At 34.7% G+C, this 23,414-nt stretch overlaps 1 protein-coding gene across 2 annotated transcripts in view; it reads right to left on the minus strand.

Annotated features, from left to right (window-relative positions):
- Gprk2 (G protein-coupled receptor kinase 2) overlaps positions 1-22,215 on the minus strand; it is a 51,443-nt gene extending 29,228 nt beyond the window's left edge. Inside the window, exons 1-4 of one of the 2 annotated variants that reach the window (XM_065354429.1) lie at positions 21,918-22,214; positions 21,643-21,738; positions 21,194-21,309; positions 20,710-20,787 (exon numbers count right to left, since the gene is read on the minus strand). In XM_065354429.1, the coding sequence (XP_065210501.1) occupies positions 20,710-20,787; positions 21,194-21,309; positions 21,643-21,738; positions 21,918-21,981 (354 nt within the window). In that variant the 5' untranslated portion in view covers positions 21,982-22,214. Of the gene's footprint in view, positions 1-20,709; positions 20,788-21,193; positions 21,310-21,642; positions 21,739-21,917 lie in introns of both variants that reach the window. The other variant, XM_065354431.1, reaches the window with a different exon arrangement.
- Positions 22,216-23,414: the final 1,199 nt, after the last annotated feature.

Below are 23,414 nucleotides of genomic sequence, written 5' to 3' on the forward strand. Positions count from 1 at the left end.
AAATTAGAATTACTTTCGAAACAGTTTCCTTGAATTTTTTAAATAGGTACCTACACTGAGAGAAATTTTTATTGCACTTTTTACGATAAATCATGAAATTTTGGATGGACTCTCCGAAAATTTGACAATTTTCACTGCAAATAAAATTATAGTCATTTTTGATTTTTCTGTAAAATATAGTAATTTCTCTCAAAATGAATTGCAAAAATTATTATAATTTAAAGAAAGAATTGTTAAATTTATAGTAAAAATTATCAATTTTTCAGAGTCCATCCAAAATTTTATGATTTATAGTAAAAAGTGCAATACATTTTTCTCTGCGATACTCAAAAATTCGGCAAAAATCCAAAAATGAATTTTAGAACTCGAAATTTTGATTACAGGGGTTTTAAAATAAGTTTAAGTACGATGTTCTTTTGATCTAGCTTGCTTTCGTTTGAATCGGAGAGTGTCAAACTCAGAAGGTTCCCTTTGTAAGTAGGTATAATTTTCATAACATTTCTAAAAAAAAAAAAAACGAAAAAATCGAAAAAAACGACCCACCTGACCACCCCGCGAGTTTTGACTAACATTCTTAACATATTATCGATTTCATACCTAAAATTGAAATTCTTGACATTTCTCAATAGGCCTACTAATTTTTTTCAACTCATACTTCAGATGACTTTTTGATCAAAATGGTGACAAAATATTTTTAAAAATGACCAAAACGCTTTAAAATAACCTAATTGAACACACTGAGGATTCATTCCGCTCAATTAACGGGTGTACCTCAGGCACGAGAAAAAAAAGATCTAATTACAAAAGATTAAGTATAGAGGGAAAATGCGTAGGAGGAAGAATATTCAGCAGCAGAGGTACAAGTACAACAACGTATCCGATGTCTTTAGTTTATCGGGGAGATTCAGAAGCGGCGCGGCGCCGCTTTCGTACTTCGTACCGAGCTCGTAAATAAGAAACACAATTCCGGGTGGCTTTAATTTTGGGAAAATTTCGCCTTTTATAAATTTCAACTATTAGCGGCGCGAGTTTTACTATACGACGACGAAAGAGAATGAACGACGAACGCGCGGACGCGTCTAACTTAAAATGAAACCGAGGCGAGTTTTAAATTAATTCGCCGCGGCCCAAAAGCGTGCGGTGCGAACTAAAGCGTCATGCCTGAGCCCGGGCCACAGCAGGCTAGATAAAATGAAAAGATTAACGGCATTTTAAGAAATCACCGGAAGGAAATACGAGTATCTGCGAGTACACGCCGAATAAAACGCTTGCAAAAGTGGTAATTTGCTCGTTTACCGCGCTGCACTTCTTGCCTGGCCTCGGCTGCTTTGCGAAACCGACGACTCAAAAAAGATACGTGTGTAGAGCGTTTTACAGACATCGTACGAGTATGAGTATATACGTAATGTACGTACTGAACGCACCCTCTACCATACTCTAACATCCTGGGTAATTCAATTTTGCGTTTTCGATTTCGTGATTTCGCTTACTTACGTGCTACTAACTTGGATTCCTCAAACACAACAGCCGACTCGAAAGCGAAACGTGTCCTCTTTCGTTTGCGAAATGAAAAAAAAAATCCGAAATTTAAACACCAACAAACTTGCAATTTATTTCCATAAGCGGATAACGTCTCCGGAATTCCGCCAAAAAAATGCAGTTTACGGTAAAATATGATTGGCTAATACTGTATTGGAATCGGAAATTCAAAAGGTCCTCCACATCCCATTTCAAGAGTAAAAAATGATTTTCAACAAATTCTTTTAATATATAAGGATTCTTCCTTCTATGTTTCACCTCCATGCTCCAACCACCTTAAATTGACTTGGGCTGTCCAAATTAGTCCTAGCCAATAAAAAAAATCGTAGAAGTCCACCGCTACGCAAGAGCCTAATTTTTGCACAGAAAACTTTGCAGACTTTTCAAACACGATGGCGGTGTTTATTAGTTAAAAAATTAAAATGATATTAGAAATGTTGAAACCTGAAAAAGGCGCTTCAGCGATACCCTCCCATTGTACTGTGAAAATTTTGACGGCTCAGGTCACTTTGAACTTGGAGGAGTTACAGGCTGTCCTAAAGGTCGTGTAACACATGAAAATTGGTAAAATAGTCTGAAAATGCACTGTTTTGACCCTTCAGAAGGGTCAAATAGGGTTGGACGGTTGAAACCTACTACAAAAGGCACTTCAAATACATCCTCTCATTGTACTGTGAAAATTTTGGACTCTCCAGGTCAATTTGGAAGGGCTTCAGGCTTTCCTAAAAGTTGAATAAAACACATGAAATAGTCCAAAAATCCACTTTTTAAACTCAAAAAAGGGGTTAAATGGGGTTGGAAGGTCAAAAATTGTAAAGGACACTTCAGGCATATCCTCTCATTGTACTGTAAAAATTTGGACACTCTAGGTCAATTTGGAGGGGCTGCAGGCTTTCCCTAACACCGAAAAATATATGTATAATAGTACAAAAATCCACTTCTTTTGACCCTGAAAAGAGATCAAATGTAGAGGGTAAATGAGGACCCAAAGTACTCGGCATAGCAGGGAATATATGCCCTCGGTTGTCAGTAATACTGATGGTGCAGTGCTATCTAGCGGATTAGTTCCATCAGATGCAGCGATGACTGGAACAGCCGGCTGTGTGCGCTTTGCAGTTGTCTTAGGTTGCTTAGAGTAATCGCTCCTCTGGACAGATGTTGGGACAACAAGTCTGGGGTAGAACTGCACGGATGTGTGTGCACCAGAGTCCTGCACGGTGTAGTTAAAATAGCCGGATAACCGCCGAAGCTATTGGCTAATTTAACTACACGTTACTAACTGTAGTTAGTTTTGTCGGTGCGCGCAACTGACAAATAACTAACTACAACTACCTGCCGATGCAGCGGTAAGTTAGCTTCAGTTCTGTAGGTGTGTCATCAGTACATTTTGGTGACTCATAAAACAGATAAGAAAGAAGCAAACGTTATTTTTCCGATAAGAACGCGGTATAATCGCAGGTAGTGTAGTTATTTTAACTACAAGTTAGTCAATGGTTACGTTATATGAGTTGAAAATATTATCACACTGGCCGGTGCGGTTATAACCTGCCGTTAGGATGACTACTAACCATAGCTATCCGCGCTCGACACGCGACTAACGCAGATAACTTTTAACTACACCGTGCAGGACTCTGGTGTGCACTTATAGCTTTAGGTATTACCTAATAGTAGTGCATTGTATGTTAACTAAGAGAACCCCAATAAAGTGTTGAAAGCAATTTATTGTCTTTTATATTATTTCAAAGAGGCTTAGTGACATATGCACAACCTGTATGAGGGATTGTGAAGGGTATTAATTAGCCAAGCATGCCCAGGACAGGTACCAGGACAACTCTCCTCCATTGGAAGACTAGTTTCCCACCTAAATCCTCTCTACACAGATGGGGTTGGAACTAGGTCAATTTGGAGAGGCTGCAGGCTTTCCTGAATGTTGAAAAACATATAAATAGTCCAAAAATCCACTTTTTTGACCTGGGAAAGGGGTCAAATGGGGTTGAAAGATTTAAACCTGCAAAAAGCATTCAAGTGGTACTCTCTAAAGCCCGGAACGATGTTGTTAGCTGTTACAACAATATCGCTTTAAAGTTGTTAACAATACAGTAGACTTCCGATTATCCGACCTCCGATTATCCGAACAGCCGTATTATCCGAACGAAAAAAAATTCTCCGTATTATCCGATTTCTTGATTATCCGAACAAAATCCGTATTATCCGGACAAACATACACAAATTATTCACGAGTACATAGTCAAAAATTTTGGTAATCTTTGTTTTTGGTTTGTTTTTCTCTATTTTGTGAAGAAATGAAATTTATCCTTCGCACTTTTTATAAAAAATTACAAAAATTCACCATTATCATAAAAAAACCAGTCATTTTCCACCAAAATTCAACCAAAAAAATGTTAATCCGTATTATCCGGATTTTTGATTATCCGGACAATCCAATTCCCCAATTAGTTCGGATAATCGGAAGTCTACTGTACTGTTAGGAACAGGTTTTTTTTAATCAGTGTATTATTCACATCATCTTCTAACAAGTTTATTTGAAGTATAGACAGTATAGGGAAGACTACGCACTCAAAGTGGGACTAAATCAAAACCAGTTGCGTTTTTTCCCGGAGGTTTTGCAGAATTTGTAGAGGGTGCTGCGCATGTAACTTTGGGATTCCATAGCGATGCTCTTGAATCTATGTAGTTCATACATTTCTCGCATTGTGAATTACAGATGGCGCTGGCGTATGCAACTTTGTGATTGCAAAAACCTCCGGGATGGAAAATGTACATTTTTATAACGGGCAGTGCATAGTCTCCCCTGTACTGTCTATAATTTGAAGCGATGTCGTTAGTAAAACTGTTGGTATTGCTATTGCTTCTGGATACTGACTCACACACACACACACCCGCGCTCATATAAGCTTGCGCAACCATTCAGGTATTCATACAACAGATAAGGATTTCTTTGCTGATGCGTAAGCAATACTGAAATGATCGTTTTATTAAAAAACACGATTGTAACAACTAACAGGTTTGGGTTTTATTTTGCAATACTGATTACTAACAGGTATCACTTTTAAGCGATGTGATAGCTGTTATAATTACATCACTAACAACATAGTTCCGGGCTTTAGCTACCCTCCCATTGTACGACAAAAATGTAGACCCCCTAGGTGAATTTTAGGGTTAAGAATTCTACTGTAGGTAGAGTGACCAAAGGTATGATTTTGGACCCTTTTCGTCTATTTGAACCCAAATTATGTCTCTCAAAAGAAATTACCTTTCTGTAAATTTCAACAATGACCCACCCTCCCCATTTTACAGGGTCAAGTATGATTTTGGAGAAAACCCTAGGTATTCCCCAAGTTTGACTTCATTTGATCAATCAGAAGTGGTTCCAAGTCATAAAATGTGGGGCTAAAAGCTGAAACATATCTATCTGTCGGCCCTTGCAAGTTGCAATAGCCATCATTTTTTACAAAAATTTGACTAAAAAGGTACCGCATTCAAATTGAAATTATTCAATTTATTTGAAAAAATATGCATAAACGCCTTTTTTTAATGGGTGTCTAAAGTAGGAGGCTCTAAAAAAAGGGTTCTAAATTACGAATACGTGTATAGAGCGAGCTTAATTGAACTTTTTCATCTAATACGTTAGGTTGGCGCAAATTGCAGGTTTCTAGTTTTCCGGGGATTCCCAAAATACTGAAATTACGAAAAATTGGAAAATTGAATTTTCGAGTACCAACGGAAAGTTTTATTGAGCTCAAAATTTGGTAGGATTGTAGTCGAGTCGATCACTGTCTAGTGTCTGGTGTCAAAAAATGGCTTTATCGGGACTCCTCCTCAGATTTTTTTTTGTGGTTCATTAGCTCGTCATTTTCTTTTACAACCAAAAATTGTTTTGTGCCAATATTCATTCTTTCCCACCCCCGTAGCGCAGTCGAAAATGTATGAAGGAGATTTCCCTCAGGGTGGTACCAAATCAAAAAGTTTTTAAAATAATGCAACATGATATTCGTATGCTTATGAGTTTGCCTCCATAATACAAGCAGGAAGCGTACCATTCCCAAGATACATTACATACGTCTGTCTCTAAAAAACGTCATCAGCAACAATAATTACTATTCAGGTAGAAGGTACGTAGTCTGATTTAAATTTAAATCGAATTCGAAATATCGGCTGTAGGTAGGTACTTTTCCGTATAAGTAATTTAGATTAAAATGATAATTCGAACACATATGTCATCACGAACATATCGAGCCAGAATATTAAAAAATATCAACTTCACACTAGGTCTCTCGTATGTATCTAGCCAAACGCATAATTTTTCTGATTAGAATTTTAAAATTTCAAAAAAATGTTGCGACGAAGTCATCACAATGCGCAATACAAAAAAAGCCAAATTAAAAATTTGCTTTACGTTTACAAAATTCGAAGAACCCAACTACGATGAAAAAATGTTTCGCAGAATACAAAAAGAAAAAAAATCAAAAGACGATTGAAGATTATCTCAGCATTTTTGAAAACTCAGCTGTCATCTTTATGGGTAAATTCAATCGCGACATTTTATAATAATTTAAATATCAAAAGGAAAAGGTAGGTACAGAATACAGATACAGAAAATAACGCACGCGTAAACACATCCGTACTGTGCGAGAAACACACGAGCATAAAGAAAACAACAAGACGACACAAAGAAAGACGAGCATTGTAATTGGAAAACCACCGCTGAGGGAATTTTCAACCAACTACGTCCGCGCCTATTTCTAAATAGGTAATTTTTACGTAAACCTACGAAAATATCTAGCTCTCTGGGGAAAACCTTTCGGTTCCCAATTGTATCCAAACGAACAGTACAGCAAAGAGGATAAGCTGTAAAAAAATACCCCAAACAGTGAGATCCGATCGAGTCTAAAGAGAATGAACTCAACTTAAGTAAAAGTAAAACGGCAAAAAAGGCCAACAAAAAAATATATATTCGAAATTATTTTACGGATTGTCGAGGTTAATAATACGAATCGATTTTCTTTGCGAGACCTCGCGATTCTCGGTCTATACAGAAAGTAAACATCGACCTCGACCTTTAAATAAAACAATTATTCTTGTTGATAAAATTTTCATGAAATTTTCAATTTCAATTCGCGTTTAAAACGAATTGAAATTTTCTTTGTGAAAATGAAAAGATAACATACAACAAAAAAAAAACCATACGCGTATAGTTTCTGATTAATATTTCAATATGACTTTTTAAATTGTAGTTGGCCTTTTTTTTCATTCTCAAGGTCTCGTTTTGCCATTGAAATCGTCGAACAGGTGGTAGAAATATTCTTCTTTTAAACTATATTAATAACTAGCGTTTTAATTCAAAGGGGGGAATTATTCGGCGAGTAGACACGCGAGAATGCGATGATATATACTTAGGCATTCAGTGCATTGCATACCTCTATATCTAGACCCACGTACACCCTCTCTTTTTTACTTCGCAGCTTATACAAAATGATGAAATTTTTTAATAAACGTAATTTTACACTATTTTTGTCAACCTATTACGTCGCAATGAGAACAACGAGTGGAATTTCTAATCGAAATTAAACCCAGATATTTTATTAAAACTAAACAGGACAATTGCGCATATTCGTTAAAAAGTTTATCTTTTGCTATCCGAGCTTTATGGTGTCTGCGGCTATCGAGTATTTACTGAAAATATATACATAAATAGGTAGGTGACATACTTGTATTCTGCACTATCACCACATTACAGTAATTACCGAAAGTTTGTTCAAGGTTGTGAAAATTTAATTAAAATTTCACCAAGAAATATTTTAGAAACACATACCTACCTACCTAAGGTACCATTAAATTTGGTCAATTTGACATGAAATTATTTCATTGAAGTGTAGAGGGAATTATACGAAATATAATTTTTTCTCTCTATAAATTTTTTTTTACCTACCTACAATTAATAAAAAAAAACTACATAACGTATACCTACGATTATTCAAAAAAGAAAAAAAAATGAGGCAATTTATATGAGAAGTAGAGTCATCTAAAAACAGATATGAAATGAAAGTTTATTCGATGGAGCATTTATTTACAAGAGGATATAGTCATTTAGTACTCGTACATGAAAGTGACCAAAAAAGAAACTAAACCCACTGAATCAAGTATTGAAAAAATCTTTAAATGCCTCCTGAGGGAGGCAGAGGAGGGTGCTACATGACTTTATCATGGATTGGGGGGTTAATATGGAATTGAAGAAAGCACAAAAAAAAAATCATTTAAATATTGAACTCTATAATATTGAAATATGAGAAATTGGTCATTTTTTTCAATGTTTCCATATAGTGTCAATGAATTAATCGAGTAGAAAATCAATGATCTTTCTTCCCAAAATTTTTTAAAGAAGTTATATTCATTCTTCCAAAGTTAAGTTTCAAAAGCCTGACAATGTCAGAAAGTCAATTTTTTTCCAAGTTTTAAAAAGTCAGTGTGACACGAGACGCGATTCAGTATCAAGTAAATTTCAGAATGATCCCCGGCACAAAAAACATATCCACGTTAAAATACATTCCATCGAATGGAAGTCGAAATGAAAAGTGACACAGAGTATTTTGTAGCTTTGGTGCAGCATAAAATTGTGTTTTTTCACTCATTTTTTTCCCGCCTCTTGGATATTTGGAAATAGCTCGTCAAAAAATCCAGATTCAAAATTTCATCAACCCATGATTCTATCGTCAATTTTTGGTAAATTGTTAAAATTGTCAAAATAACCCGAAGAATGATTGCTGTAGAAATTAGAATAGAATCCTAAGTGAATCACACTGGGGATCACAAGAGAATTGTGAGTGAGGAATGGAGTTGAAAATGACTCCAATTCCGAAGGAATCAGATTCAGGGCCTGATTCTCAGATGTGAAGATTTTAATCATTCCCGGGTTCTGATTCTTTGAAGCAGAAGAATCAAATTCAAAGAATCTGATTTCAAAGACCTCAGAATCACTTGGACTACACATATGCTTAGTCAAATCCACCTAAGTGACATGTTCACCGCTCCAAGAAAATTGACTTCAAGAGGTGCAATGTTTTTGTAATGTGCAACGTACGTATTACCTACTTGGTTCAGAAAAGTTCGCACTTGTGTAAAAAATACATACAACATTAGGCAGTTAATGATTCATTAAATTTTTATAAATTATATTCAACTTTCAAAGCAAAGTTAATTTTTTGATATTTTTTATAAATAGACTGACTTTTAGTGATATTTCAACTTTAAAAATATTGGCCGAAGTTGAAGTCGATTTTGTGTAATTTTTTGTTCACTAGGTTGAACTTTGAAAATTTGCAGAGCTGTGGGTCCGAAACGATTTTGGATTCGGGTTTATTGACAAATGGACCCTGCAAAAGGTCTAAAAAATGGGAGGTTTTGACATGAAGAATTCGATAGTGTAATTAGTTTAATGTTTTAAATGCATATATTGCTCAATTCGTTGAGTAATTTTTATTACAATCTGAATGAATGATGATAATGTGATGTAAAATGACAATTTATCACAAGCAAATAGGGGAAAAAATCAAAAATTTTAAATCCCAAAACCGAAACGAGTTTGTTTTAGTTCCAGGATTACTTTGGGTTCAAAATTATATTGGTTCTGGGATTTTTTTTCGGTTTTGGGATCGAGAAAAATAACGATTTTGGTTTTGGGATAGGTTTTGGGATTGAATTTGAATCGGGATTTAATCAGTTTTAGTTTCGGACCAACAGCTCTGAAAATTTGGGAACCACAAATTCAAAAAACTGCAGTTTGAAACCGCAGTTCTTGTGGTTCACTTATCAAGTGATTCTTTACTAGACTTGAATCAGAAAACACTTCAGTCAACAATGTCAACATTTACATTGAAATTAGCCTCGTCATGTTGTGAGGGTGGAGCAGATCCTTAAAGAAACAATGACATTGATGGGTATCTAAAACTACATTAAACAACCTGAACAAAGAGCGTAGTAATCCAATGATTAACCTAAACCTCTGGAAAATGATTATGCACTAATTTGGACAGGGCGCTAGTGTGCCCATTGTGCTAGCTTCTTCAGACTGGGCTTTTTTTATCAATCGTATTTTACCAAAACGTTGGTTTTAAGAGTTGAAAATGAAAATATGATTCGCTCATAATTAATATGGAAATATGCAATGATAATTGTAAAAATAATGTGCATTGAATTATTTTTTTTTCAGTTTTAACCCTTGAAATTAATGCTTTTGTAAACGCTGATAAGAACGCCTGTCTGTTCACTAGCGCCCTCTTCATGAGTGCCCGGTCTGAATTCTCAGAAGTCAATAATTGAGGGTAGAGAGGTGTTCGATACATGAAAAAGTCAGATAATTAATTTTTTTCAAGTCGTGACTTGATAAAAGTTTCAAAGATGCATTAAAAACTTGGAAAATTGCTGAAAATTTCCAAAAAGTGACATTTTTGGTAAAATTTAAGGGAAATGCATAAAAAAGAGTAAAATGATGGAAAATCACTCAAAGAAACATTAAAATCCCTGAAAATGACTAAAAATCAATATTGATAGGTAATTTACTAAAATTAACTGAAAATACATTTAAAAAATGTGTTAAAATGATGTAAAAAAAAACACTCAAATCATTGAAAATGTCTTAAAATCAATAATTTTTCAATAGTGTATTCTTCAAGAATGATACCAATCAATTTTATCAAAAATTCTGCATCAGTCGGATAATAAAACACTATTTGACTTGAGATTGAAAAAAGACTTTCTTACAATAATTGGAGTATATGCACCAGAAGAGGGAAGAGAAGAACAAAGCAAAGAGTTCTACAAGCAACTACGGAGGGCAGTACAAGCAGTAAATCCAGAAGATAAATTGGTAATAGCAGGAGACTTGAATGCTCAGGTAGGAGATAAGCAAGTAAAGACAGTAACTGGTATGTATGGAACAGAAGGAATGAATACAAATGGGAAGAGACTGATAGATTTTTGCACTTTCAACGGACTAAGAATCATGAATACATTCTACCAACACAAGAAAGATCACAAGATGACATGGAGCAATACAAGAGGACAAAGCTCAATGATCGACCATTTTATAGCCAATGAAAATGCCGCAAAGAAATTCTTGGATGTAAGAACATACAGAGGTCTAGAAAAGGCACTGACCATCATTTTGTTCAAGGAGAAATGAGAATGGAAACAACAAGAATACCAGCCAGGAAAAATGAAAAGAAGATCAACACAAGAGCCCTGGATGACCCAACCAACCAATGGCTGTACCAAAGACGGATGAACATCATTAGTCAAGAGATACCAACAAGCCAGGACATAGAAGAAGAATGGAAAAATATCAAATCCATCGTGACAAAAGCGGCAAAAGAAAGCTTAGGAATGGTTCCTTGCAGAATTGGGACAACCAAATCCAAGAACTCATACAAAAGAAAAGACAGGCATTTAGAAAATTCATGAGCACAAAAAGCGAGGTTGATGGTGAAGAATATTGAAAACAGTCGGCAAAAGTCAAGAGAAAGTCCAGGAAATTACAGAGAGAGAGCTGAGAAAATTTCATCACATTCCTGAAGCATGACACATACAAGTTACGGCCAAAGGTGTACAAGATCATAAGGAGAATTGAATTAAATTTTAACGAAAGAGTGGGTTTGCCAAAGATTAAAATCAATGATGCAAAAGAATATTTTGAAGAACTCTGGAGTGATGGAAATGCACAAGCTACAAAGATAGAAGATGAAATTGGAGAAACAGAGGACAGAATTTCATTTAAAGAGCTACAAGAAGCTTTGAAAACGGCAAAAAATGCAAAAGCTCCAGGAACAGAATTGTACAAATATGCAAGTGGCGAATTTAAAAGAAGACTACTGGAATTCCTAAATAGGATGTACCAAGAAGAAAAGGTACCTGAAGATTTCAAAACAGCAATTGTAATACCACTGTTCAAGAAAGGCATTATGTCAAACCTGAAAAACTACCGAGGAATAAGTCTACTCAACACCTGCTACAAGATATATGCGAAAATACTGGCAAAACGACTGGCAGAGCATGCAGAAGAAAAGCTGTCAGAAAGTCAAAACGGATTTAGAAAAGGAAGATCATGCACTGACGCAAGTTATATAGTAAAACTACTGATGGAAAAAAGGATCGAATACAACCTAGAAACACACATGTGCTTTATAGACCTGGATAAAGCATATGATAGGGTTAATAGAAAAAAACTGTTTGAAGTCCTAAAAGATGAAGAGATAACATATAAAATGCGAAAGGTGATAAACAGCATATATAAGAACACTAGAATAAGAGTACGAATTGGAAATAAACTCTCAGAACAAGCAGAAATAAACAGAGGAATTCGCCAGGGATGTCCACTGTCTTGTGTTTTATTCAACATGTATATGGATCACATGGTAAAAGAATGGCAGAAAATGAAGCCAAAAGGAATCAAGACAGACAGAAGGCACGAAATATCAACAGTATTATTCACAGATGATCAAGCAGTACTAGCCGAAACAGAAGATGACCTACAGAGATCAATGTATAATTTAACAAAGACATCAGAAAAGTATGATATGAGAATATCATCAGAGAAAACAAAAACAATGGCCTTCAAAGGAAAGGAGCCAGTAAGAAGCAAGATTGTAATAAATGGAAAAATCATTGAACAGGTCAATAATTTCAAATACCTGGGAAACATGATATCATACCAGGGAGAAGTAGATGTTGGTGGAAAGATTGCAAAGTTCCTGAGAGTCACAGGACTGATAAATAGGACCCTGAGAAGCAGTAAGGTGTGAAAAGAAACAAGATTGAAGGTGTACAATACCCTAGCAATACCAATAATGACTTATGGAAGCGAGGTATGGGCACTGAAGAAATCTGATAAAAGAAGAATAACAGCAGCAGAGATGAAGTTCATGAGGAGAACGGCAGGGGTGACTCTCAGAGACAGAGTCCCATCTGAGAAAATAACAGCAGATCTCGGAGTGAAGCCAGCCATGAAGAAGATAAAACAGTATAGGAAAGATTGGAGAAATCATGTCAAAAGGATGGAGGAAACAAGATCACCAAAACAGGTCCTTCAATATACACCAACGGGGAAGAGAAGCGAGACCAAGGAGGAAACTCACGGATACCTCAGGCTCATCCTCAACAGGTTCCACACCGCAGCAGACAGGCCAACAGGCCTACCGCTTATAAGGAAACGACGACGACGACTTTTTTGGTCGGTTAATCAGAAGATGTCGGATGCATTTTTTTTGGTTGGATAATCGGAGGTCGGATAATTGGGATACTACTGCACTATGAGTGCAGCATGTGAAACAAAAATCACAATGATCTCATAGAAAGATTTTGTGACTGACAAAGAAGTTCCCACAACAATCAGAGCGCTTTGCAAAATGCTGAGAGACACCATCAGATCCATTAGAAATCAATTACCCACCTAACGTATTTTAGGGAAACAAAAGCACTCAACCTTTTTCAATGAAGAACTAAAATTATGGCTTCAGGACATGGAGCCAACAGTGCAAAAAAAAACGTCTTATTTATGTAGTTATTTAGTAGGAAATAGGAATCCGGAACAAAGCAAAATGATATGAATGAAAAACAAGGAGATGGCTATACAAAATCTTAAGCAGGATAAGGAAAGAAAATGTTACAGGTCATTGTGTTGATTTTTTTTCAGAATTCAAAGAAGTATAGGTAATATAGCTACGTATGTACTTTTCACAAAAATTTCTGATTCTGGATTTTATGCAATTACGAACCTCGTCAGTGATTCTGTAAACAAAAATTTCAAATAGGCCTACCTAGTTTTCTCATTTTTTGAAAAAAGTAGAAAGATTTTCAAATTGGTTGACACTATGAACTGACATTCGGTGGGAGGGGGGGGGGGAGATATCTCAATAAAAAATCAACCATTTAGAATTTTAAAAATCTGCGAGCACCTTGAAGACTTTGTGTTTTTCAGTGTTGGGGTGAGGTAGGGTAGACTAGGAATAGGTAAAGTTGAGCGTTACGTGGAACAAAATTAAATGGTGCGAATAGCATGAATTTGGCTTCTCGGATGTATGCAGTACACAATTGGCTGAGGTCTTTTGAAAAATATTATTTTTATGGTAATTACCATTGAAAACATGAATGCCGAATATACTCCGTTGTATGGTATTGGTACTAAAAAACCTTATTACGAGTACAATAGCTATTATTTTTTTTTATTATTTCTCAATTAATTAAAACTTGTACGTACTACTGACCTGAAAATAGAACATATTTTATACGTAGGTATAGGTAACAGAAATGAGAAAAGAATCATTACAAAATTGTCACATTTTGATAACCCCTCAGCGTCGATCATATTGTACACACTGCATCCAACAATAAGGAATGAACTTCACACCGATGATATTTTTTCTTTTGCACAATTTGATATGCATATCAGGTGCTTCATCGAATAAGCCACTACGTTTCCGTCTTTATAACGACGTAGGTAGGTAGGTACGTAGACGTACTATAGTCGTATATCAGCAAAAACTCGTCTCCTAAGCAAGGTGTTTTTTCGCTTTTTTCTACTGCTTCGCGCGACACGACTTACTCGAGTTCAATTTGAAATGGCTCGCATTTGTGTACGTAAGTACGTAGTATACTCGATTCGATGTTATTAAATTTTTTCTACCTTAGCAAAACATAACGCCAACTATCGATACGATACGAATTATTAAGGAAAAAGAAAAGAAAAAGTACACGTCAAAGACCAAAGATACTTTGACAGGAAATATCAACTTCGCTGGTACTTTATGAGTACCTTACCTACCTTTCTGCACGGTAAATATTCGCTGTAAGTAAACGCATGCCAAAAAAATGCGCCTGGCGTCTCTCAACTTCTCTCAAGTTGCTCAGTGGTGCGTGTTTATGCATGGTAAGGTGTATTTAATAGACGCACAGCTCTCGATACGAACGCATTTACGAATAATTTTACGTCTCGTGCCATCGTAATCTTTTAATTATGAGTAAACAGTGCGCTATTTATCTTATCCATTGATATAGTTTAATAAACAGTTCATCCTACACATGGCAATCGCACCGTCATTAAAAAAATTCGCTTCAACAGTTGAATTTAGTACGAAATAACTTGATAATACAGCCACAGGTAGGTACCTAGCTCCCTATATCAACTTCAGAAATGAGAGGGAAAAAATATACAGGCAGGTACGTACAATTGGGATTTTTTTTATCCCTAAAAAAGCGATTGGAATGAGTAGGTAATTCGTATAGGTAGGTACTCTCGTCTTAAAATGAAGAGGTAGATAGGTATTTTCATTCTGAAGGGATTTTTTTCTATTTCATGCGATGTATGTAGAAAGAGCGTGAAAGTAATATCTTTGATTTTTTACCCTCGCTTTCCGGTATGTAGCAGATATTCACTCATACTTCAAAGCAAGATGTATACAAGCATTATTATGTACCAACATACGACAAGTATGAAGTAATTTGAATTTCACCTAAACGAGGTAAAATATTTACTCAGAGTTCAATGAAATCCGTGACGTGAAAATATTTCACCACCGCACCGAGCAAAGTTGAGCGAGACTAAATTTAAAATCTTATTTTCCAATTTGATTTTATAATCAGGTGCAACAGTAAAGTAAGAACGCAGAAGACGGATAAAAAACGAATAGCGAAAATAAAACGAGGAAATGATCTAAGAAACTGGTAAAAAGAACAGGAAAAATGAGAAAATGAAAAAGAAAATACCCGACAAAAAAGTAAAAAAAAATAACAGCTATTTCCTCGCGTGATCTTTTCAAACATTATTTATTAAATTAAGAGCTCGATAAGAGAATCAAGTGTCCCTTTTCGAGAAAAAAGATACGTTTTTGAGATTCTGCTTCGACCTAGGCTATTGCCACCGAAATCCAAAAACCACTTTTAGGATTCTACTGAGCCGTCGAAAATGTGCAAATCGATAATTTTTGGGTAAATTCGTGATTTGAAAATATTTTATTCTCGAATATTTCGTGTAAATGATGCCAAAATATCGAAAGATGTCATTTTTGTAACTGGCCGAATATTAAGGCGGTGCCAAATTTTTGGTCGTCGCGCGTCGTTCAAATTTGATAAGTTGATCGCTATTTTTCTCAGATTTTTCAATACAAATTTGGTACCAGTGTATTCCAAAATATTCCCCCAATTTCAGAAGATTCTTTCGATACTTTGGCATGAAGTATTTAAGAAGAAAATATTTTCAAAACACGAAATTTTCAATCGCTCAGCAGAACTTTAGAAGCTGTTTTGGATTTTTATCATAATGACCTAAGTCGACGCAGAATCTGAAATACATACTTTCATATTGAAACCGGGTGATTTTTTTCTAAAACAGCTTGGGTATACGGAACGAAGCGAAAAAAACACGATTTTTTTGAAAAAGACTCCTCGTTGAGGATTCTTCCCTTCTGAGACACCTCTGTATCTAAAAAATTTTTAAGGTGATTTTCAACTCAAAAAATTCGGTCAAAACCGTCCGACATTTTTCAATTTTTTTCTCGCGATCCACCCCGAAGAATATTTCACAGTAGAGAAAGTCAAACGGAACATTAGATAGAAATTTCGCAGAAAAATTTAGAATTGGTAAAAATCATGCATTGGAAAATGCAGAAATTGCTCAAAATGAGTTCCGAAGATGAATTTAAAAGGGAAATCAAAGATCATATCGACTACATTAAAAAAGAACATCGCCCAAAAATGTTTCGAAAATCAAAACCATAATTTTTCAATAAAAACAACAATGGATTTTCCATTTCAAAGAAACATTTACAAGTACCTACGTATTTTGGTACGGTTTTGGGGCCAAAAATGGATTTTGACGTGGGTCATCCCAAAGGTAAAATTTTCAGACTCCCAGCGCACTTTTTCAGGGGGGAGGGGCCAAAATGTGTTTTTTAAACTTCATTTTCCATTTTTTCCGCCAAATGTATATAAAAATATCGCGTTTTTTTATATGAACTCTCAAGGGTGAGGAGAAGCTCTTGAAATTTTTTCAACATTTTTTGGACCATTTTTCATCAAATTATGGCGTCTTGAAAATTTTGAGCGGCCATTTTATAAAGAAGATGCGGAAGTACAGTCGCCATTTCCCCCCCCCCCCCCCCTAAAATACGTTATTTAGTCTAGTTTATATCATAAAAGTTTCAACGAGTTTGAGTTGATGCAACATTGTAAAAAAAAATGAAAACTTTACGAATGTCTACTAAAAAATTTTCATTTCTGAAATTGAAAATTTTCTGAGGCTGAAAAATTCAAATTTGTCCTGAATACTGGATTTTAATTAATTTTAACATGACACAATTTTTGTTGATATTAACAGAATTCACACAAAATTTATCTTTTTAGGATTGGAAACGTTGTAAATGTGAAGTTACTGAAGTTGCAAAATTGTGTTTTTATCTGAAATTGCGAAAATTCACCAAAAAATTCTATTTTTGGGGCCAAAGTAAAAGACAAGTTATCGTCATTTCTGAGTTCGTCAACAAATTGTACATAATTTTGAAAAGTTTCAAATGTATTTCAATTTGTATTGAAATTTTTTTCTTTTTTAGGGGGAGGGGGGTGTAGCAATTGCAACTTTGAAATTGTATCGTCCTTCGTCACGTAAACCAATTTTTAAAGATGAAGAAGGTTCAATGAACTCTTGATACACATTTACTTCGGCTCAATTGCTTCAATCACAGTCTCTCCATTCAATTTTAGCAATAATATTTCTCAAACATGAACTTTAAACAGGAACTTTAATTGGTGAAAAAGATTTTCAAAAATTTTGATATGTATGTACATATGTACCTTGCTTATTGCGTATGCTTATGCTTATGCTTAAAGCTCACAAGGGAACCTCTTGAGGTGTCACACTCCGATTTGAACGGGACCGCGATTTTTGGAAAGAGCATTGTCTAAAACCCCCAAAACCAAATTTTCAGCTGCCCGAGTTCATTTTTCGATTTTTGGTGAATTTTTGAAAATTCAAAATTGACTGTTTTTGGCGGTTTATGCTTTTTTGAAAATAGTACGTAAATGATCAGTAAAAATGGTCAAAATAAGTCCCAAAACTAATACTAATTACCCAAATCCAAATTTCACCATTTCCAGCCATTCTGGAGCCTCCAGCGCGATTTTCCAATTTCTCCAGAATTCTGAATTTGCTCCAGAAGGCGTGAATATGAAGTTGGGCATCTAAAAATCGAGTGTATATTACACTCGACCTGTTTAACGAGTTTATCAACATTTCAGCCGATTTTGAGAGTGACACCTCAAGAGTGGTTTTTTGAGGTGTCACTCTCGCTCCAAAACGGCTGGAAATGGTAGAATTTGCGCTACGGGTGTTAGTTCTTGAAGAAATACAGCGATTCGCGTGAATTTAAAAAATTTCCACACAAACGGGAAACTTTTGATGTTTTGGATTTTTTAATTTTGAAAAAAGCTGGTCAAAACACCACTTTTGAGGTGTCACTCTCAAAATCGGCTCAAATGTGCATGGATAAACTCGTTAAACAAGTCGAGTGTAATATACAACTCGATTTTTAGCTGCCCAACTTCATATTCACGCCTTCTGGAGCAAATTCAAAATTCTGGAGAAATTGAAAAATCGCTCTGGAGGCTCCAGATTGGCTGGAAATTGTGAAATTTGGATTGGGGGGTTAGTTTTGGACAAAATACAGCAATTCGCGTGAATTAAAAAAATTTCCACACAAACGGGAAACTTTTGATTTTTTTGATTTTTCAATTTTGAAAAATGCTGGTCAAAAAACCACTTTTGAGGTCTCACTCTCAAAATCGGCTCAAATGTGAATAAACTCGTTAAACAGGTCGTGTGTAATATACAACTCGATTTTTAGCAGCCCAACTTCATATTCACGCCTTCTGGAGCAAATTCAGAATTCTGGAGAAATTGGAAAATCGCGCTGGAGGCTCCAGAATGACTGGAAATGGTGAAATTTGGATTTGGATAATTAATATCAGTTTTGGGACTTATTTTGACCATTATTTACTGATCATTTAAGTACTATTTTTTAAAAAGCATAAATCGCCAAAAACAGTCAACTTTGAATTTTCAAAAATTCGCCAAAAATCGAAAAATGGACTCGGGCAGCTGAAAATTTGGTTTTGGGGGTTTTAGACAATGCTCTTTCCAAAAATCGCGGTCCCGTTCAAATCGGAGTGTGACACCTGAAGAGGTTCCCTTGTCAGGTTGAAATAATTATACCTACAGACAAGTAGATCATTATCACATCACTTTGACCTAATTTTCACCACCTTAAGCAAATCCTCTTCCTTTACAAAAGATCCCTGCGGAGAATATTCTTTCTGGGGGGGGGGGTCTCATTCTCAACTTCCGAATCACAATTTTCTGAAAAACTGCGATTTCTTTGGCAAACGCATTTCAATAGCTCTATGATTACTGATACTGACATTTCATTAGCCAATACAAATATATAGGCATAATCTTCAACGCGTTGAATTTCAATTCGCATACAAAAAGAAAAGTTCTTTCCGCGGAGATGAACGAATATACAAACTGATTCATACATTAATACGGAATCTCCTATTTCTATTTTCAAGGTTTGTTTTTCTTAATGAAATGAAAAGGAAAGCTCGTCTGGAACTGAATAATACCAAAATGTAATTAACGAACTTCAATAATCAATTTTCAAATACAACTTTGATAACTTCTCCCCTCGTCTTGATTTCCTTGAAATTATTCGAGTTAGTTTTGGAAATAAATATTTTTGCGAAATTTCTTCCTATTTTTTCAAGCTTCTCGTTTTGTTTTAGTTCTATCTGAATGTAAGCAATTTTTGAGCAGAGTGGAAATTTCACCAAAATTATGCGATTTCTTTCGAACTGAAATTTTCAATAAGTATCGAAGTCAAGTTTGTGATTGAAATTTAGTTCGAAATGTCCCACATTTTGTCATCAACTTTTATCAAATTTTTGCCATCTCGAAAGATAAATTTTCCATCAGAATTGCAATCTACTCGATGAAAATAGAATAAAATTCTCCAAACAAATTTCCATTTCGCGAAAAGTTGAACATTTTTTTTTTCAATTTTCATGAAAATCTATAAAGGTAATTTACTCCACTTAGGCTGATTGTTGAAAGGGTTGTAAATTTCCATTTATACAAGGAAAGTTTTTACATCAATTAAAAGCATATTTTCTACGGGCCTTATTTGTTTTCATTATTAACATTGTAAAATTGTCGATTTTCCTGGTTGCTATGTTATATTATTTTCTAACGAGAAAGGAATTTTTGAAATCTTAGAACTCGATGACAAGGCCATAAATGTCGGACGTCATTGTAAAAATTTCAACTCTGGAACGTAATACTGTTTGAATGAGTAACCTAAATTCAAGTAGGTAGTATTTCGAGTGATTTTCTTTTCTTCGCGATTTCAATAGCCAGTATGTATACTCTTGCTTTTCGATTTTCATTTCTAGGCTTATTAAGATAACCGAGTAATAATTAAAATATATTTTTAAACGATTGAAATTCTCGTTCTCTATAGGCGAGACGCAGAGGACGAAAATAACAACGAAGAATGTTCAATTTTCGAGATTTGTTCAAACAATTAACTAAATAGAACGTCGCAGGAACGGAATTTTTTCTATAGAATTTACGTCAATTTAAATTCAACGAACGATGATGAGGAACAATACGTCAGGAAACTTGACGTTCGATTTTGTTTATTACTAATCACGAAATAGTGACACTTTGCAAATATTAATACAAAAAAAAATAAAAATAAAAGTATAGGTAGAGGTACTCGAAAATGAACGATTAAAAAATATCGACGTCCGCGAACGAATTTCATTATTTTTATACGGGAGCCTTTTCGAGGGGAGTAAATTAGGGGCAAACTGATCGCGATGAGGCATTTCGACGGGATGGAGCAGGAGGTTCGAATAACGCGAATAAATGCGCTCGTAAATCATTTAAAAGTAAATAGGAACTAATCTAATGTAATCTTGGCAATCATTCAAATCGCCAAGCTATAACAATTATTTTAAAACCGGGTAAACTTATGATGTAACTAGCAAATAAAATCGTAAATAACCGGTTTACTAAAAGGAATCCTCGAATACGAAAAAATTAATACGTACCGATGGTTGCAGGAATCGGCGGTATATTGTGTGCGCAAGGCCAGCTCTATTTTCATCCAATTCCAATTCATATTTTTCCTGAATTTGTACAGAAAAAAAGAAAGAAAAAAAAAATCCAAATGACATTTTGGCAAAGTTTTCACTCGCAATAAATAAAAGCGGTAAACCGTTAGTTTTTATGGCGCTTTTATACGAAAAAATGTGCTCGAAAAAATACACGAATACCACGCGCCGAGTAAAATTAAACAAGCAAAGCGGTATGGTTTTTTTTCAATTCAAATATTTTATCGGATGAGTGCAGAAAATACGACTTTGGAAGTAAACGATGTGCATAAAACGGTGCCCAAGTGTTTTGGAAAATTTTCACACCAAAATTATTTACTCGTCGATTTGCAACAAAAAAAAAGCAAGACGAAACGGTACGTTTATGCGACAAGAGAATAATATGAATTAACTGAAAAAAAAAAAATAACACCATACTTACAATAAAATCTAAAAAAACATTATATCGATGAAATTGAGGTTGCAACTCTTGACAAAACTGTCGAAATAATAATCTACCAATAGGTTGTTCATCAACTATGTAAGTGTACGTAACGTCTGAAAATTAATTATTCAAAATTTGTAACAGAATATACAGTAGATAACACACCGACACTTTATGCCTAATTTTTTTTTTCAACTTCACACATTCGAACCTCTTCTTTGAAAATCATCTTCCCTATACATGGCTAGATAAATTTTCAATATGTACTTTTAGAACTACTTTGAAAATATACACAGCGATGGAGCAATAAGGCTCGAGTGATAGTCTACAGACTAAAAAAAAAAAAAAAGTGTTTCGACTACTTTGTATTAATTATTATAAGGAGGTGCAAATGTGTTCAGTTATTGTGTGATATGTTGATACGGATAACACGATGGACATCTTACTTATTTTCTGTATGAGATCGAGACACTGGGTAATATGGGGAAATTGTAGAATTCTCTTCCATTTCTTACTCTTGCCTTTGTTGTTATCTGAACCACCTGTTTTAAAAAGATATTTTCAATTTAGTAATCATGCGAAGAAAGAAAACTGTTCGCGTTTTCAGTATGACAGATAGATAGATAGCTGATGGTTAAAATAGGTAGTGAAAGAAAGCGAACCACACGTAGTCGATGGGGGTAAGATTTACAGGGTTGAGATGATTGCTGACATTGCTTACCTTCTCTTGCTTTCAAGTACACAGTATTCGCAACGATATTTTCCAATTCCATAACAAATAACATCCAGATAAATAAATTTCCCGATTGCGGGTCGGTGTTGACCACTTCCCATTAGACGATTTATTTGTAAAATAACACTAGCGGGCGCATTTCAATTACGATTACGTAGAAATGAAAAGTAAAAATATAATTAAGATATTTCCATTAGCGTTACGTACAAAACAACTTAAAACTAAAAAAATATTAATGTAAAAACGCGAACTTCATTGAATCAAGAAACGCAAATTACATTCAGATAAATATTAGATTATCGTTCGGTCATATTCGGTTCAACTCGCTTGAGAATTCAGCTCACAGATGGATGGTGGATAGGACCATTTTCGTTGCGGGAAATTTATCTAGGGTGCGTTGGTGTGCCGTTCTGCTATTGGTCAATTTTTAGTAGAGAACTTTTGAAGTTTTGAGTCTTCCTTTTTGATTTTTTTTCAATAATTTTATTTAATTTTTTGAAAATAATTAATTTAATAATTTAATGTAATTATTTTACGGTAAAGAAGTGCAAAAAAATCAGAAAAATATTCAAGAAATTTTAGAATTTCCTTCGATTGGTCAATTGACAATTACTAATAATTTAATTTTCATTTTTAATCCAAATCCAAAATTCCAAAATAAAAAATGAACTAGGCTTGAAAATGAAAAAAAAATATTGTAGTTCAAAAATAATACATGATTGCGTAGTTATGACTGTTATGAGCGTTTTTAATTAAGACTGAGAGAATCCATGGCGTAATTGTATATCGCTTTGAGATTGAGAGTTGAGGTTGAGATAATTTGCCAATTCGGTTTCGATTTCAGAATTCTGGTAAAATCTTACTTCATGTTCAACAAAAATGATAAAAAAATGTCGAACAATGAAGTGAAATGTTATCATGGGTGTTTAAATTTACACCCAAGCTCAACGTTCTCTTATTCTCCAGTCCATTGCTCAATGTTTTCCAATTTTCTATGAATCTAATTGAAGTTGAGGAAAATGTCAATAATGACCTTTTATAATAGGAATTTTAAAAATTCATCAATTTTATATTTTAATCAAAAAAAATAACCATTGACAACAAATTGAGACTGGTTAGTATCTGTTATAGAAAAGTAGTTCTCAAAAATCCAAACTTAGTCGAACCATGGGGGCATAAAAATGAAAATAAACTAAACCACATTTTGTCTTGCAATAATTATTCTTAGTAAGTTAGTACACTTCCATCCAGGAGTAAAAAGTAAATGTATCACGAACGAAAAGTTGATCAGTTGATTTTAATTTCCGAAATTCTAAACCAATACACTTTTATCGTTTGTGCACGGTTTTAAGCAATCTCTAAAGATGAAACATTCATGAGATTACAAATACATACAACTGAATTTCCTTCGGTTCGTCTTCGAATCTTAGAATCTTACTCCTTGTACTTATTGTTGTTCTACAAAGTAAACTGCAAAAAACAGGA

This window comes from Planococcus citri, chromosome 3 (genome assembly GCF_950023065.1).
Source record: "Planococcus citri chromosome 3, ihPlaCitr1.1, whole genome shotgun sequence".
In the NCBI taxonomy this organism is placed as follows: domain Eukaryota; kingdom Metazoa; phylum Arthropoda; class Insecta; order Hemiptera; family Pseudococcidae; genus Planococcus; species Planococcus citri.